Source organism: Panthera leo, chromosome A1, assembly GCF_018350215.1.
Source record: "Panthera leo isolate Ple1 chromosome A1, P.leo_Ple1_pat1.1, whole genome shotgun sequence".
NCBI lineage: Eukaryota > Metazoa > Chordata > Mammalia > Carnivora > Felidae > Panthera > Panthera leo.
In genome coordinates, this window is record NC_056679.1 from 78,603,689 (window position 1) to 78,619,202 (window position 15,514).

Sequence of the window (15,514 nt, forward strand, 5' to 3'; positions counted from 1 at the left end):
GGGAAAACCAATGTCTTAAATGCAGTGTTAGCTTTTCTAGGAGTTTAATCACGGCCTGGTTAACACATCACGTGATATGTCAGAAGACTACTTCCATAAGCCTCAGACATTTCTGACATAATGGTCCTAAAATGGTCCAGTTGGAGCCCCACTGCAGAATTCTCTGGGGTTTGAACCTACTTCCTGCCCTCTGACTTTAATCCAGTCCATCACATCCAGCCTGTGTTAGGGAAAGAAGTGTGGACGTGTCAGGACTCGAGTTAAGGAATTTGCGTCTAGTGTTATCATTGCTGGGTTTCGATATCTTTTCAAATACGAGATTAGAATGTTTTGTGAACTCTTATTCTGAGTCAAACGGGTCTTATTTTATAGCTGCTCAAACATAAATGTGTTGTGACTTTTGTTTGTTGCACGTCTGGGGTTTCACTTCTGCTCCTCTGGCTGACCCCTGATTGTGTTATTTTATGGAAGTTATAAGAGGATTTCTAGCACGCCAGCACTTGCTTCAGAAAAGGAGCATCAGACAGCGAGAGGTCACGTCCATCAACAGCTTCCTGCAGATCACAGAGGACATGGGGTTGAAGACCTACGATGCCCTGGTCATTCAGAACGCTTCCGACATCGCACGTGAAAATGACCGGCTCCGGAACGAAATGAAGGCTACTCACCATCAAGAGAAGGCGGAAGCCAGAAACAAGCCAGAGGAAGGAGCCAAAAGGTAAAGGCAGATAGAATGCAACTTTAATTACCTTTGTAATTGATCCGTGGAGCCAAGAAAATTCCGATAGCCCTTAATGCAAAGTTCAGTCAAACATGACAGCGGTTACGGGAAGAAGAGTGGATACATGCACAGTTTGCTATCTGAAACCTCCTCGCGATCTAAAAGGGTCCCCTCTTGTGGTTTCTTTTCTTGCAATAGGTGCTATATGTGTTAGTTTTGCCAGAGGAAATAATCACCGCTTCCCCTATGATGCTTGTATCACTTACCATCTCAAGGCCAAAGTTTCAAGGCAGCTAACATTTCTGTCGTAGCAAAAATATATAACTTGGTGCTTGACATCTTCATATAAGTCCATTTTTTTAAATTTCTTTTTAACATTTATTCATTTTTGAGAGGCAGAGAGAAACACAGTGTGAGTGGGGGAGGGGCAGAGAGAGAAGGAGACACAGAATCCGAAGCAGGTTCCAGGCCCTGAGCTGTCAGCACAGAGCCTGATGCAGGGCTTGAACTTGTGGACTTCAAGACTGTGAGATCATGACCTGAGCTGAAGTCGGACGCTTAACCGACTGAGCCACCCAGGTGCCCCTATACAAATCTTATGTATATAAGGGTGACTCGTAGAAACTTCTGGAAATCTGACCCCCCAAATGGGCATAATGGTATATTCTGTTTTCTGAAAGCAGAAAAGTAGTGAAATCAATGGTTGTATGTATTATATTGCCCTTAGTAATCTGTCACATTTTCTTCGCCAATACGGAAGGTTTGGGGGAAAGCTTTTGATTTTAAAGTTCACTTCGGATGCTGAGCTCGAAATAGAAATGTGGAGGCAACCTGGTCCTCCTCCAGTTTGTCACTCTTGCCTGTCTGTGAATGACGAGGACACCCGTGGCCCTCAGTCGCCCTCCCTGGGAGGGCAGGGACCTGGGTCCTAACTCGCCGTCGGGCAGATGTTTGTTTTTCCGCAGGAACTTGGCGCTATCTGGTTGTTTCCCATTGAAAACGACTCCCCTTCGTCTTCAATGCCTATGTCAAATGATTTTTTATTAAAGATGAAATGGTGATGTGTCTCTCGCTAATTAGCTTCAAATATCTCAGTGATTAAATACTGAAAAAAATTCCCTTTGTACGGAAAACTGTAATTAAACATTACAGGGAAAACAAATTATTCACTGAGTGCCACGCTTTCATCTTCAGCTAGTTCATTTTCTACATGGGTGTCTGGCTCTGCCTTGTGGTAGATCCCAGCCCGGCTGGTGCTCTGCCACACAAAGATATAATTACAAGAACAAATGCTCGGAGACTCCTTGTAAAATGAATGCATTGACATCTCACTAGTACATGATTACATTGACATGTGAAGCCAGAAGGAATTTTTTTTTTTTTTTAGACCGGATAACTATTCATTTTATCTGACTCCCAGAATAATATTTATTATTTTCACGGCAGGCACTAAACCGCCACCCCAATTTCCCAATTTGATTACGTGTTCATTTGCCTGATGTAAAATTAAGGGAAGAAGGAATGTTTTTCTATTTAGTTACTGGATCCCAGCGGCGGTTCGCTTGGCATTGGACAACCAGATGAAGTAACAGAACAAAAATAATAATTCTGCGCATAATGAAATGATTTGTTCACGGAGTTTACATGAGGGGAGAAGAAGGAAGGGGAGAGAGGGCGCGCAAGAGGAATGTAAACTTTTGACAGTTTTAAGTCAAGTATCTGCTCTTTGCCAACGGGCAATGATGAACTCCTTGCGTTTGATGCATCAGTAACTCTCTATTAAGATGGATATTATCATCCCCGAAATTATCATTCAGATTGAAATTCTGGTTTTCTGACTTGCTTAATAATCAGAGTGTGAAAAATTCATTCAGGGAGTGCCTGATAGAAAACGGGGCGCTCCTTCAGAAGGGTTGCGTTTGTGTGAGATTTTGAAAAAGTCACCGTGATGCATCTCCCCCGTGCTCATTCATCATAGAGCTGGGGCCAGAAGGCTGGGCCGCTCTCTCTGGATGCCGGGTTAACCAGAGTGCTACCCATGAATCCTCCGGCCGCGGTGTGATTGTGTCTGCTTGAGCGGGTTCATTGTTACCATCTGAATAATGCATCTGGGCCCCTCTGGTGGGGTGCTGTTTGTGTGTTGTTCCCCCAAGAGCCGAAGACAAGGGTGGACCCAGGCATTTCCAGTACACCTCCATCCCGGTACCCATGGCGGTGGATGGCCTGATCCAGTCTCTGGCCGGCCCATCCACCCGGTCTCCTTCCCTGCACTCGGTGTCCAGCCTGGATGACAGCAGTGGCCTCCCGTCGCCGCGGAAACAGCCTCCACCCAAGCCAAAGAGGGACCCCACCACACGGCTGAGCGCCTCCTACGAGGCCGTGAGCGCCTGCCTATGGGCAGCGGCAAGGGAGTCGGCCAGTGAAGGTCAGTGGAGAAGAGGAGGGGAGTGCCTGTTTGGGGCCCCGATGTTCTGCCTTCCGGTGTCTGAGTGCCCACAGCAGTATCATTGCCCTAATATATTTTTAATAGAAATCCGTCCAGCTGTTGGCTTGCCAGCAGCTTCTTCATCATTAAATATAAATAATATGTATTCAGTTCTCTAAGTGTCTTAGGGAAAAGCCACTTAGATATCATTTCCTTACTTCCCGGCCCCACGTCAGCATCCTCGACGTCGGGGCTCTGACCGGAGTGTCTGTCCTAGTCTGCGTAGATGTTCGCTGACCACAATCCTCAAAAAATGCATCAGGCTTCCCTATGACCACAATCTAATCAAAAATTAAGTCTGTTTTATCATGTGGAAAGTGAAACATTCAGGCAGAGGAGAATCCCACCACGGCAGAATTCAGTAGGCAGAACTTGGGGGGTCTAGCTGAGGGAAGTTTCTACGTTGGTGGCCTAGAAATATTTATGCAAAGAAAGGAGGAAGTCACGGTCTTTTCTCAGTGCAATCTCTCGTCGACTAGTTCCTGGGCTTTGTATTGCCTGATGATTAATTTCTACAGTAGTGAAGCATCGAGGCAGCACCCCTTGACAGAACAGGCACTAATTCCACAGAGTTTATGTATCACCTACCGAAAGTTAGGCCTGTCGTAGGCCCATGGGGGTAGGTAATAAAGGAAACAAACAATTATCTTTCCTTGTGGGGTTTACGTTCTAGCATGGGAAGACACATGCTCAGCACAATAAACAAGTAAATAGATAAAGTCTGTTAGCAGATCACTGCTGCCGAGAAAAATAAACAGGGTAAGGGGTGATAGTGCCAGGGTGGGGTGGGGTGTGAGATTCTGTATGAAATAGCGAGTTAGATTTCACTAAGAAGTATCACCTGAACATAGGATGGATCACAATTCCTTCTGTTAACAAATGAGCCCAGGATTCAAAGGCACAGCAAAACCACACGCTCATGTGTGGGAGCAGGTGGGTGATGCCATGGTGGGAAGACCGTGGGTCGGCGGCCACGAGCAATGAGAAGGCCCCAGTTATCTTCCCAGATGCCTTTTTTTTTTTTTTTTGGTCACTTTAAGAAAGAATAGATCTTTAAGAGAATTTTTATTAAAGCCTAATCCCATTACTATTGTACTGTATGAGTCATGCCATGATCCTACGTAGGCATCAGCGATGTGGGAGAAATTCCTAAGTCTGGGGAGAGGAGTGCAGGTGTGTTTCTCACGTCCGTGCGGCAAGAACAGCCACAAAAGGTGAAAGTAGCGCTCCAGAGGGCCTCGGGAGGTCAGGCTTCGGTGGATGCAGATGTGAGCGCAGACACGGTGTTAGAACAGGAGGTGAAGGGCCACTGGCCTCTGATGTAGCCCACGGGCTGGAAGTGGCCGTAGACTGAGCACATCGTGAACGCATTCCCTGGAAAAGGGAAACACATCCCGTTTCAGTACTTACTTGGGGACCTCTGCGCGGGATTTACAGGGTGGAGCTGAAACAGGTGTGGTGAGATGAGAAGAAGGATCCCTTTGGCTTTATTGGAAGAGGAAGATTAGCGCCCAACAAGCTAACACTAACAAGACAAGGAGAAAGAGAAATAGACTAGGATAGCATCAGAAGTTCGAAGCAACATGAAACGAGGTTGAACGCTGCCGTGTATGTGAGACGGCTCCCTGCCCAGATTCCAACACCGCACACAGGTTCTGTGACTCTGAGTAAGTCAGCTTCAGAGTAGTCTGTAACCTCTAGAAAGTTCTGTGTGTGCACATTACAAACCACTGCTCTGCGCTTCAGGGTCTGGAGTCGTCAGGTGCCCACTAGGCACATCGCCATGAAGGGTGAGGAAATGTTGGGGATGGAGTAAAAAAATGTCTATTAAAAAATGGTTACTCAAGAACCATAGGAGAGAAAAATATATAAAAAAGAAGATGACAGAATAAAAGATTAATGAAGAGGAAAGAGAAAGGCCACACAGTCAGCCTCTGAAATTCCTACTACTGTGGGAGTCACCAGGCTCTTAAGTCTCACTTAAGAGATGGCAGGATTTTTATGTAAAACATAAGTCCTTGGATCCCAATTCCAGCGGGCATGTGATTAAGGCACTTGTCAGGGTCTCCCCCGCTGATCACATCCCCATGAACTGGCATTTTGGAGGCCACCCCCTAAAGCAGTGTTTTGATGGCTATCACATTATTTGTCCCCTCTTACAAGATTCTTAATGTGGACTTTACGACCGCCGCTCATCTCCTGCGGTTGAAGATGAACTCCTTTCATTGAACCTGCTGATTGGATTGGCCAGGTATGCCGGCTGGTTTTTGTAGGATCAGGAGTCAGGGGCCAGTGCGGGGCCCAGGCATGGGTCTCCAGTCCGTAACTGCAATGGTGGCCACACCCTCCAGAGATAAACCTGCCTCGCACAGGGGTTCTGGCCCCGTTTATGCATTTGTGACAGGAGCTGGAGGGGGCCAGTCCAGACGCCTCTAGCTCTTTGTGGCTCTTTCCATTTAAATTCAGTGAAATTTCAAACTCAGTTCCTCAGTCATGAGTCACACTGCAAGGGTGTGGATTCTCCCATCATCATAGAAACTTCTGTCAGACAGCATTGATTCCACGCGCCTCGTGTGTGTACCATGAGGACAACGCTGGGTTCTTTGGCACCTAGTAATATGTCACAAAATCATCTTTCTGCAGAAGACAGGAAGGAACTCGGATTGCTATATAAAACGCTCTGTGAACCTTGGTTTCACAAGAAAAGGACCACAACTAGTCATGTTCTTACCCGAGTCATTCCTTTTGGCCTACCAAAAACTCGACGAGTCAGCTCAGAGGGTCCTTTGGTAAAGGGGAACTGCTGGAAAATGAGAGCCAAGAATCTTAGAGAAACCAATGATCAGGTTACATTCAAGTTGTGCCCAGGCCTGTTCTTATTAACACATGCCTCTCCTATAGGTTTGCCCCCAGTCACCACAGCCAGTATACAGGGAGGCACTGGAGAGGGCTCACTCTTTTCACCACCTTTGTGCCTGGAAAGCATGAAGCAGTTTGATAAGCCAGAAAATGTTGACACCTGTGCACAAGCTATTAGCAAGCTCGAGCCAACTATTTGCAAGTCTAGTTGACCTTGAAACAACGCAGTTTGGAGCTGCGTGGGTCCACTTATGCGTGGAATGTTTTTCCGTACAGTACAATCCTGAAAATGTATTTTCTCTTCCTTCTGATTTTCTCACTAACGTTTTTTTTTTCACTTTTCTTTTAAGTAGTCGTAATAGAGAAAAATTTTATTAGCTTACTTTAGGTGAAGGAAAACCATTAGGCTGAATTCTCAGATTATTTTATAACAAGAGGATAAGATTAACATTGGTATAAAATTCAAACTGGTTAGTAATGTTTCCTTTTCGCTAGCTTGCTTTATTGTAAGACTACAGTACGCCTAATACATCTGCAAAATATGTGTTAGTCGAATGTTTATGTTATCGGTAAGGCGGCTGCAACAGTATGCTATTTAGGAGTAAAGTTTAGGGACAGTCAAAAGTTATATGCAGATTTTCAACTGCACGGGGGGTGGGGGGTGAGGGGGTGTGGTAGTCCTACCTGCCTGCATTGTTCAACTGTGCTATTTTTTAAAAGCCTGGGGTTGTTCTTTGCAAACAGTAACTAGGAAGGAAAACAGCTTAAAAGGAATCCATAATTTTTAAAAGCAAATCCTGCCTAACTCCATTCTCAACAAGGCAACTTATATGCATAGATATAAGAGTTCATCTTTGACTTAACTTGGAAGTAACATGTTATCAGTTTTCTTTTTTCACTATCTTGTTTACATCTTTATTCTAGAATAGCCCTTGGCACACAGTAGGCACTGAATACGTACTCAGTGAACAATTTGATTCTTATCGATAAATCAAAATGAGCACAATTTGGCCAGGTTCAAATTTTACCCTTGGGATTTGTTGAATTGGGACTGTCAGTGTATTTTTCACAGAAGCCCCTTGATTCTGTTTTGCTGTTCCATGATATTTGACAGAAATCAGGTCTTCCGTGAACGCCATCCTGAGAATATGTCACTGGATATAGAAGAATGGGATTGCAGATTTCACAACTTATGGACACATTTGTCCATTCAACACATAGTAATTCAGTATATTCCATGATCTGGCTCCCCCAGAGGGCCACAGAGACCAGTGGGGGAGATAAGTGGACAAACAGATTATGAGATAGAGTAACAGCAAAAACAGCAGATGGTGTGGAGCGCAAAGCAAAGGGGCTGACCCTTGCTGGAGAGTGGGGAGGGGTCGGGAAGGACATTAAGTGACATTACGCATGTGGGGTGCAGTCCAATGGGTAAGATGGGTTAACGGCAAAGGTTACAGACTCCTCCCACTGAAAAAAATGTTATAACAAGGTCACAATATATCACGGCTCAGGGGAGGCCCCGTTTGTTTTTGTTTTTTGTTTTTCCTTTTTCCAATTTGTAGCTGGTTGTAAATTGATGCTACATTCACTCATGTATGCAGCTAGTCTGGACATCTTTTATGTCCAAGGTCCCGAACTAAGCATTAAGTTTCCTCTGACACTAGGCAAAATCACACTGGAAGGATTGGAATACACACACACAGAGGCAAATATTTTCTTGATGAACAAGCTTCTCGTTCATTTTTTCTCATAGATTAAATATGTAGGTCCCTGGCTTTCAGTGAGAATAGAGCCAAATAACTTGTGTCCTGAGCAAAATGGCAACTTCAAAGCCACTGACATGCCTTAGCAAACCTTCAAAGGGCAAGTATTCTAAGAACATTCTTATCTCCTAACGGAACCTAAAAATGACATAAGTCCCTAGATTACTGCACAGTAGCTCAGATAAGAGTCAAGTTTGAGAATGCAGGGTTTAACACTTAAGCTACTGTTAGGACACCAGGACTTGCCCTAGAGGTGTCCTTTGACCGTGAAATATTACTCCCTGACCGCATCTTGATGGAGTCACAGGTGTTTTCTCCATAAATCTTATGACTAAACAATTGTTAAGAAAATTCTTTTTTTAAACAAAATTCTTAACAGAAATTCACTTTTCATAACCCTTACATCCATATTTGCAAACGAACTATTAGCAAGCATTTGTGTGAACACGCGCGCACACACACACACACACACACAGCCATAAAATCAAATGAGACTTTAATATTCCAACTGTGGATTTCTAATTTTAGTTTATGAAGACCAAAGCTTTCCAGGTCTCACCCCCAAAGAATCGAATTCAGTAGTTATGGGGTGGGGCGGGCAAATGCGTTGTCTGCATTCTCAGTAAAGCACCCCAGGTCGTCTGGTGCTGCCGAAGCCCAGCCCACACTCCACGGAAGCCAGCCGGTCACTCATGGTTAATTTCCAGTTGTGTAGCAAGTAAGAAGACGATGACCATAGAATCTGGCCCTTACTCAGTGTCTATTAGGTGCTGGGCATTATTCTAAGCATCTTCAATCTTTACAGCTACCCAGTGGAGTGGTGCCATCACTATGACCCTTTTGTGGTTGAGAACATTGAGTCGGGGAGCGGTGGTAATATAACCTGTCCCTTGTCACACATCCATGCTCTGGACCCAGGCAGTGGGGCCTTGGAGGCCAGCCTTTCTATTGCCTCCAAATAAGCCATGCTACTTCTATTTATAACAGGTTAATACAAAAACAAAATGAAACAAAAAAAAACCCAACATTCTATCTGCATCAAAAGCAAACCGTGAGGGAATGTATCAGTTACCTGTTGTTGTTTAACAGCTCATCCAAAACATAGGGATTTAGATACAATGCAGTCATTTAATGCTAGTACTTGGATTGTGGGTGTTCACTGGGCTCCTCTGGGTGGTTCTCAGTCAAGGTCCCTTGTGAAGCTACAGGCCATGGCTGGTGGCTGGAATCACCCGAAAGCCAGTCACTTGCACTCCGCCGTGCCTCCGCCGTGTTAAGGACTAGGACTCCTTGGGCATCTCTGTCTCGAGATGGTCTCTCCACATGGTGTGTGCAGCATGACGGCTTCGGGGTACCTGGATGTCATATGTAGAGAATCAGTGTGGCAAAGGCTCATAGGCTCCAGGAAGAGAGCGCCAGGCAGCCCCAGTGGCCGTGCATCTCGTGTTCACCAGCTTCCACCTGTCAGGCGGTCCCAAGGGTGCATCTGGGTTGAAGAAGGAGAAACAGACTCCGAGTCTTAATAGGACTAGAAACACTATTGTGGCCAATTTGGGGGAAATTCAGTTCCATCCCACCCACTGGACAAAACAATTCACACCCTTCCCGCATCTGAAATACACTCACTCCTCCTCCAAACTCCCCAAAGCCTCATCCCCTCACCCCTACCAGGGCCAGACCCAAAGTCCCCACCTCATCCATCTCTGCCAGACCCTGGTGTCCCGGGCTCAGGCACAGCTGCTTAGCCAGGCAGCTCTTCCAGGATGCCCCCTTCTATCTGAAGACAGGTTCTCTATTCCTTACGGGGAATACCTGGAGGGATGGGTTTGGATGCCCTTGACCGGAGCGGGGAGTTTGGGAGGCACGAGGCACTTCTGTACGACACCTGGGCATGTGATGTGCCTATAGAATTTAGTCCTATGCCTGGAAATGATTTTTTGTGACTCTTAGGTCCATGTTCTGCAGTCTTGGCTCACCTTCGATTTATAATTCCTGATCCACAAGAGGCATCTTATTTGGGGCTCTCAGCCTGCTTTCTGCTCATAAAATTTTGAGGCACCAGAACTTTCCATTTTGTAACGCCTCTGCTCCTTTCAGTGCATGCTGATACAATTCCCTTAAAAGCTTTGTGAGTTTCTTGTGAGTCGGTTTCTAATCCACTCCACTAGTGAAAAGCCACAGCCACTAACTTTTTTGAGACAATCTCTTCTCTACTCTGGGCTCTCTCCAGGAGTTCTGCGGGGCAAAGCTCTCAATGTTCTTACAAGTCCTGTGGTCTTGCTGCTTTGGAAGGGTGCGTGAGGCCCTAATTTAAATCTTTCTGAGGTCTTAACAAAGGGTCGCAAAGCCATGATCTTGGCCCCATGTTTGTTTTTCCTGGAAACGGCCCAGATTTCATCTCTGCTTGGAAGTTACTTCTTCACTTGGGAATTATTTGCCATCTGGACAGCCTGGCAGTGAAGAGCCATGTTATTTTCAAGCCCAGAAAGCCCTGGCTCCTTTATAGTTACTAGTTCTTTCTTTAGCTTATGTCTTTACTCTCACATTTTACTAGAGGAAGCTAGAATAATCCAGAAGGCAGTTTTCGCACTCTGCCTGCAACCCTCCTTCACTAGATCACCCACTTCCCAGAGCATGGTTTCTATTTTCCACACCACCACAGGTGACAGTTCTGCTGACCCTTCCGTGGTGGCATAAAAAGGGCTGTGCTTCCTCCAGGTTCTAGAATCTTCTCCCTCCCCTTGAAGCCTCACTAAGAGCACTCTTAAGGATCACCACGCTTCTGCTAACATGCTCTTCAAGGATCCTCCAATTTTCCAAAGCCACTGGCACACTTTTCAAGTAATTTCATAGTAGCACCCTCCAGGTACCGATATCTACATTAGCTTTCTATTGCCATATAACAAACCTCTCCAAAATCCAGTGGCTTAAAATAACAAGCATGATGTTGTTCTCTCTCAGCAGCTGGCTGGGCTCAGCAAAGCCACCTCCTGGTTCTGCCACAGCTGTGGTGAGATGGTGGCTGGTGTGGAATCATCAGAAGACTCAGTTCACTAGATATTTCTGGTGTTTAGGCTGGGGAAACCCAGACAGCTGAGGGCCACAGCGGATGGGGTCCCCCGGTATTTCTTTCATCTCTGTGGCCTCTCCACACATGTGCTTCACAGCAGGGCTGCTCCAGGGTAGACAGATGTCATGCATAAAGATCAGGGCCCCCGAGATGTGTCCCAAGGGTGCAAGAGCCAGACAGAAGCTGTACTGCCCATGATCCAGCCTCAGAAGGCAGGTGGCTTCCCCTTTGTCATAGTTTATTCATCAGGGGCAGGCAGTCACAGAGGGCCTCCTGGCTTCCAGGTTCTGGAAGAGCATGTGGGGTTGAAAATACCACTGAAGCCAGTTTTGGCAAATACAATCTGCCACAAATCCTTTAAATTATTCAAATCTTCGGAATAATTCTGTAATACTAATGTTAAAAATGTGTTTGGTTCATTAGCTTTCTAGAAGCTTATGAGCTGCTGTGTTTTAGCACATTGAAAGCCTTTGGAATAATGCTCATGAATTACGGAGTTATGCATGTCTGGTATTTTCTGCTGTTAAAAGTTGGCTGCTTTGGGGAACCCTGTATAATATTGGCTTACAAAGATGTCCAGTGGGTTGGAAAATTAATTTTGTTCTTTTCCTTTCTCATTTGGATTCCCCCCCCCCCCCCCCCCGCAATTTGGTCCATGATTACAGTGTGCCAGAGCACGAGCTGGCCACTTTACATATAATATCTCTCCTTTTTATTCCTCTGAGATAGTTACTGACATCATCATTTTGTGTGTGACTCTACTGGAGCTTAGAGAGACTTGCCCATGACCACCTTCAAGTTCACAGCTGGCACCTTGCCATCCCCCACACACACATACATGTACACACACATGCAAGTGCACACACACACACACACACACAGTTCTCTGACCACTTATTGTGACCTGTTGTTCCTGGTCCTGGCATGTAGCACATTCCAACGTGTGAGCATATTTACTTGTCTGTTTTTACTCTTTGTATTGTCTGCACCTCCCACCAGGGCAGAAGAAGGTAGGGAACATTTTGTCTGTGTTCACAAATGTGTCTCAGTCAGTGCTGCTGGAATGCAGGACAAAACGAATGACTGCAGGAAGGAGAGAACACACCGGGACCTAAATCCACTGTCCATACGTGCATGTGACAGAAAACCTGGCTGCTTTGAACAGCTCAGGAACTCAGCAGAATTAGCTGTGCTTCTATGAAGGATTCCCTCAGAGGAATAAAAGACCACATTAATCAAATAGTTCCAGATTTTTGAGAACTTTTGCTATTTCAGCAACACTTTCTGCAGTTTTTTTTAAAATTAACATCTCGGTTTCCAGAGCCATTATAGTGAACAAGAACACGATTACAATGTATAGCAAAAATACGTTTTAAGAAGTTTTTTTTTGGAAGTTTTTCATTTCTTTTAGGTTCATTTACTTTTTCTGAGAGAGAGAGAGCGGGCGCACACACACATGCACGCATAAGCGGGGGAGGGGCAGAGAGGAGGGACAGAATCCCAAACAGGCTCCACGCCGTTAGTACAGAGGCAGATGTGAGCCTGGAACTCACAAACTGTGAGAACTCACAAATCTGAAGCAAGATCCAGATGGGTGCTGAACTGACTGAGCCACCCAGGCACCCCTGGAATTTTTAAAAATTAGCCTTTAATAAATGTGGGGGTCATATTTAAATAGTTTTTCTTCTTCTTTCATTGTTTTTCTAAATATCTCCTGTTTCAACAAGAAGTTTCCGCCTCAGGGGGCGGGGCGCCTGGGTGGCTCAGTTGGTTGGGCTTATGACTTGGGCTCAGGTCATGATCTTGCAGTTCGTGGGTTTGAGCCCCGTGTAGGGCTCTGTGCTGACAGCTCAGAGCCCGGAACCTGCTTTGGATTCTGTGTCTCCCTCTCTCTCTCTGCCCCTCGCCTGCTCATGCTGTCTCCCCTTGCCCCTCAAAAATAAATGTTAAAAAAATTTGAAATACTTTAAAAAAATAAGAAGTTTCCATCTTAGACGTTGTTTTTGTTTTTGTGTTTTTACCTTCTGTTTTTTTTTTTTTTTTTTTTTTTTAAGTGATCTCTAAGCCCAGCGTGGGGCCCAAACCCTGACCCCTGAGATCAAGCTGCCCAGGCTCTTCTTGAGCCAGCCCAGCACCCCCTTCCACTTAGAAGTTCCTAGTGACATGTTGTATCTTGATTCCCATTAAATATGTGCTTCTGTTAAGGATTCAAATATACTGGTTAATTGTAAAACTCACCCTTGGCATCTTTTTTAGAAAGTCCTTTCTAAGAAAGTGATCTCCCCAGGACATGTTGGTGTTTTGTCGCCTGTATACCATTCACAAGGAGCCGAGGCCTTTCCTACAGGAAGCATCCATATGCCACTAACTAGCCAAGGTCCCTGCCCGCCCTGGGGAGGGTCGGTTCAGTCCACACTTACTTCACAGCTGTATCAGGCCCCAGGAGTGCAGGCAGAGTATGTTCCAGAAAGCAGATCTGAAAGGCCCTCCCCAGGGCTTCGCCCTTCCCCTGTGCAGGTGGCTGACCATCCCGGGCCACCTCGCTGCCCACCTGACGCCTTCCTCAACCGGTACACTTGGCCTCCAGCTGCAGCGTCTGGATAGGTCTTCTCGCTGGGAGTCCGGGGCTCTGGAGGGCAGAGGGAGGCAGGCGGGGTGCTTGCTGTTGGACCCCGGGGGTAAGGAGGGGGCCTGGCTGACACCTGCGTCCCTCCCCTGTGCCCCCTCCAGCTCTGACCCGGCCCAGGCCGCACAGCGACGACTACAGCACCATGAAGAAGATTCCTCCCCGCAAGCCCAAGCGCAGCCCCAACACCAAGCTCAGTGGCTCCTCCGAGGAGATCGCGGGCGCGCGGCGCAGAGGCGGCCCGAGGTGCGCGCTCGGGGTCCCCGCGCCCCCCGCGCCCCCCGCGCCCCCCGCGCGCGCCCCGCCGGAGCCCGAGTCCGAGCCCGAGCCCGTGTACATCGAGATGCTGGGCCGCGCCGGCAGCCCTGAGCAGGCCGAGGCCGTGTACGAGGAGATGAAGTACTTCGCGCCCCCCGAGGCGTCCGCGTCGCCCCCAGCTCTGCCCAGTGACAGTCGGAACCCCGTCCCCGGGGAGGAGGGCGACAGGGGCTGCCCGGCCGCCGGGTCCTGCAGAGACGCGTGCGACATCCCGGCCCCTTTCCCCAACCTGCTCCCTCACCGCCCCCCGCTCCTGGTGTTCCCCCCGACCCCCGTCACCTGCTCCCCGGCGTCCGACGAGTCGCCCTTGACGCCGCTGGAGGTGAAGAAGCTGCCGGTGCTGGAGACCAACCTCAAGTACCCCGTGCAGGCCGAAGGCTCCAGCCCGCTCTCCCCGCAGCACGCCAGGAACCCCAAGAGCGACGGGGATGGGCTCGCGTCCCCCGGCCCGCCCGCGCCCGGCGGCTCGCCCCCCACGCCGCCGCCTCACCCCGCGCCCCCGACCCCCCGGCCGCCCACGCACTTCGCCTTCCCCCCGGAGCCCGTGGGTGCCGCGGCCCGAGCGACAGCCGGCCCCGACGCGCCCAGGGCGCACCAGCCGCCCCACTCTGCGCCCGCGGGGGGCGCGTGCAGCTCTCTCCCCAAGGCCCCCTACTCCCCCGGGAGGGCCGCCAGGCCCGAGCACCGCAAGGCCAGCGCCAGCCCGTCCTCCCCGGTGCCCTACAGCCCCCCGAACTGCAGAGCCCTCAGCAGCCCCCTGGACGAGCTGACCAGCCTCTTCAACTCCGGAAGGAGCTTGCTACGCAAGTCGGCGGCCGGGAGGAGAATCAGGGACCCCGAAGGTAGGCGGAGAGGAGAATTGGGGACCCCGGAGGTAGGCGGGGAGGAGAATCGGGGACCCCGGAGGTAGGCGGAGAGGCACCCGCAGGGAGGAGAATCGGGGACCCCGAAAGCAGGCAAAAGAGGAAACCCGCGCGGGGGTGCATAGCACACGGGTGTGCATCTCCGCCTCGGGGCCCGTGTGCCTGCACACGCACACATCCTTGTCTGATGCTTAAACACGGCTTCGGGGGACCGAGTGGCCATTCCGAGCAGATGCCCACTTAAAAACATCTTGTGCAACCAATGTGGTCAAGGGGGTAAGAATATTTCCATTCTGCACATAAAGCCTCGTGATATGAAAATACATAGTGCCAAAACTGGGCCCAGCAAAGTCTAGTGACTTCAACGTGTTAGAGCAAGACTGAGCTTGAGCTGGTGCTCTTTTCTCTAATAATATGCTTCGTGATAACCCAGAAGTGGTGTTTTGTAGCATCACATTGCCGATTCCTGCTGCATTCACAGCTCACCATGAGTGCCCGAGTGTCCTGGGCGGAGGTGACTCCACGTGACCACCTGTCCCTTCACAACCTTAGACTGCATACTGCTCACCTTTGTATTGCTTCGGATGAATGATTTTTCTTGGGTTCGGGTACCACCCCAGGGACATCTTAACGCAGTTCTGTTAACACCTGTATCTTCTCATTGAGTAACTCAGCCTAGAGGGGGGTTTGCACTGACCATCCACTCAGGTGGGCACAACACCTGACCTGAGCCCAAGTCGAAAGTTGGATGTTTAAAGGACTGAGCCACCCAGGCCCCCCCGGGCACAGATTCTCATAATAATCAC

General features: G+C 48.4%; 1 protein-coding gene across 3 annotated transcripts in view; it reads left to right on the plus strand.

Moving 5' to 3' along the window:
- The window catches only part of MYO16 (myosin XVI), a 615,829-nt gene that overhangs the window by 536,809 nt on the left and 63,506 nt on the right, over positions 1-15,514 (plus strand). For all 3 annotated transcript variants that reach the window (XM_042930188.1, XM_042930181.1, XM_042930176.1), the window contains exons 30-32: positions 472-718; positions 2,875-3,146; positions 13,632-14,687. In XM_042930188.1, the coding sequence (XP_042786122.1) occupies positions 472-718; positions 2,875-3,146; positions 13,632-14,687 (1,575 nt within the window). The remainder of the gene's footprint in view (positions 1-471; positions 719-2,874; positions 3,147-13,631; positions 14,688-15,514) is intronic.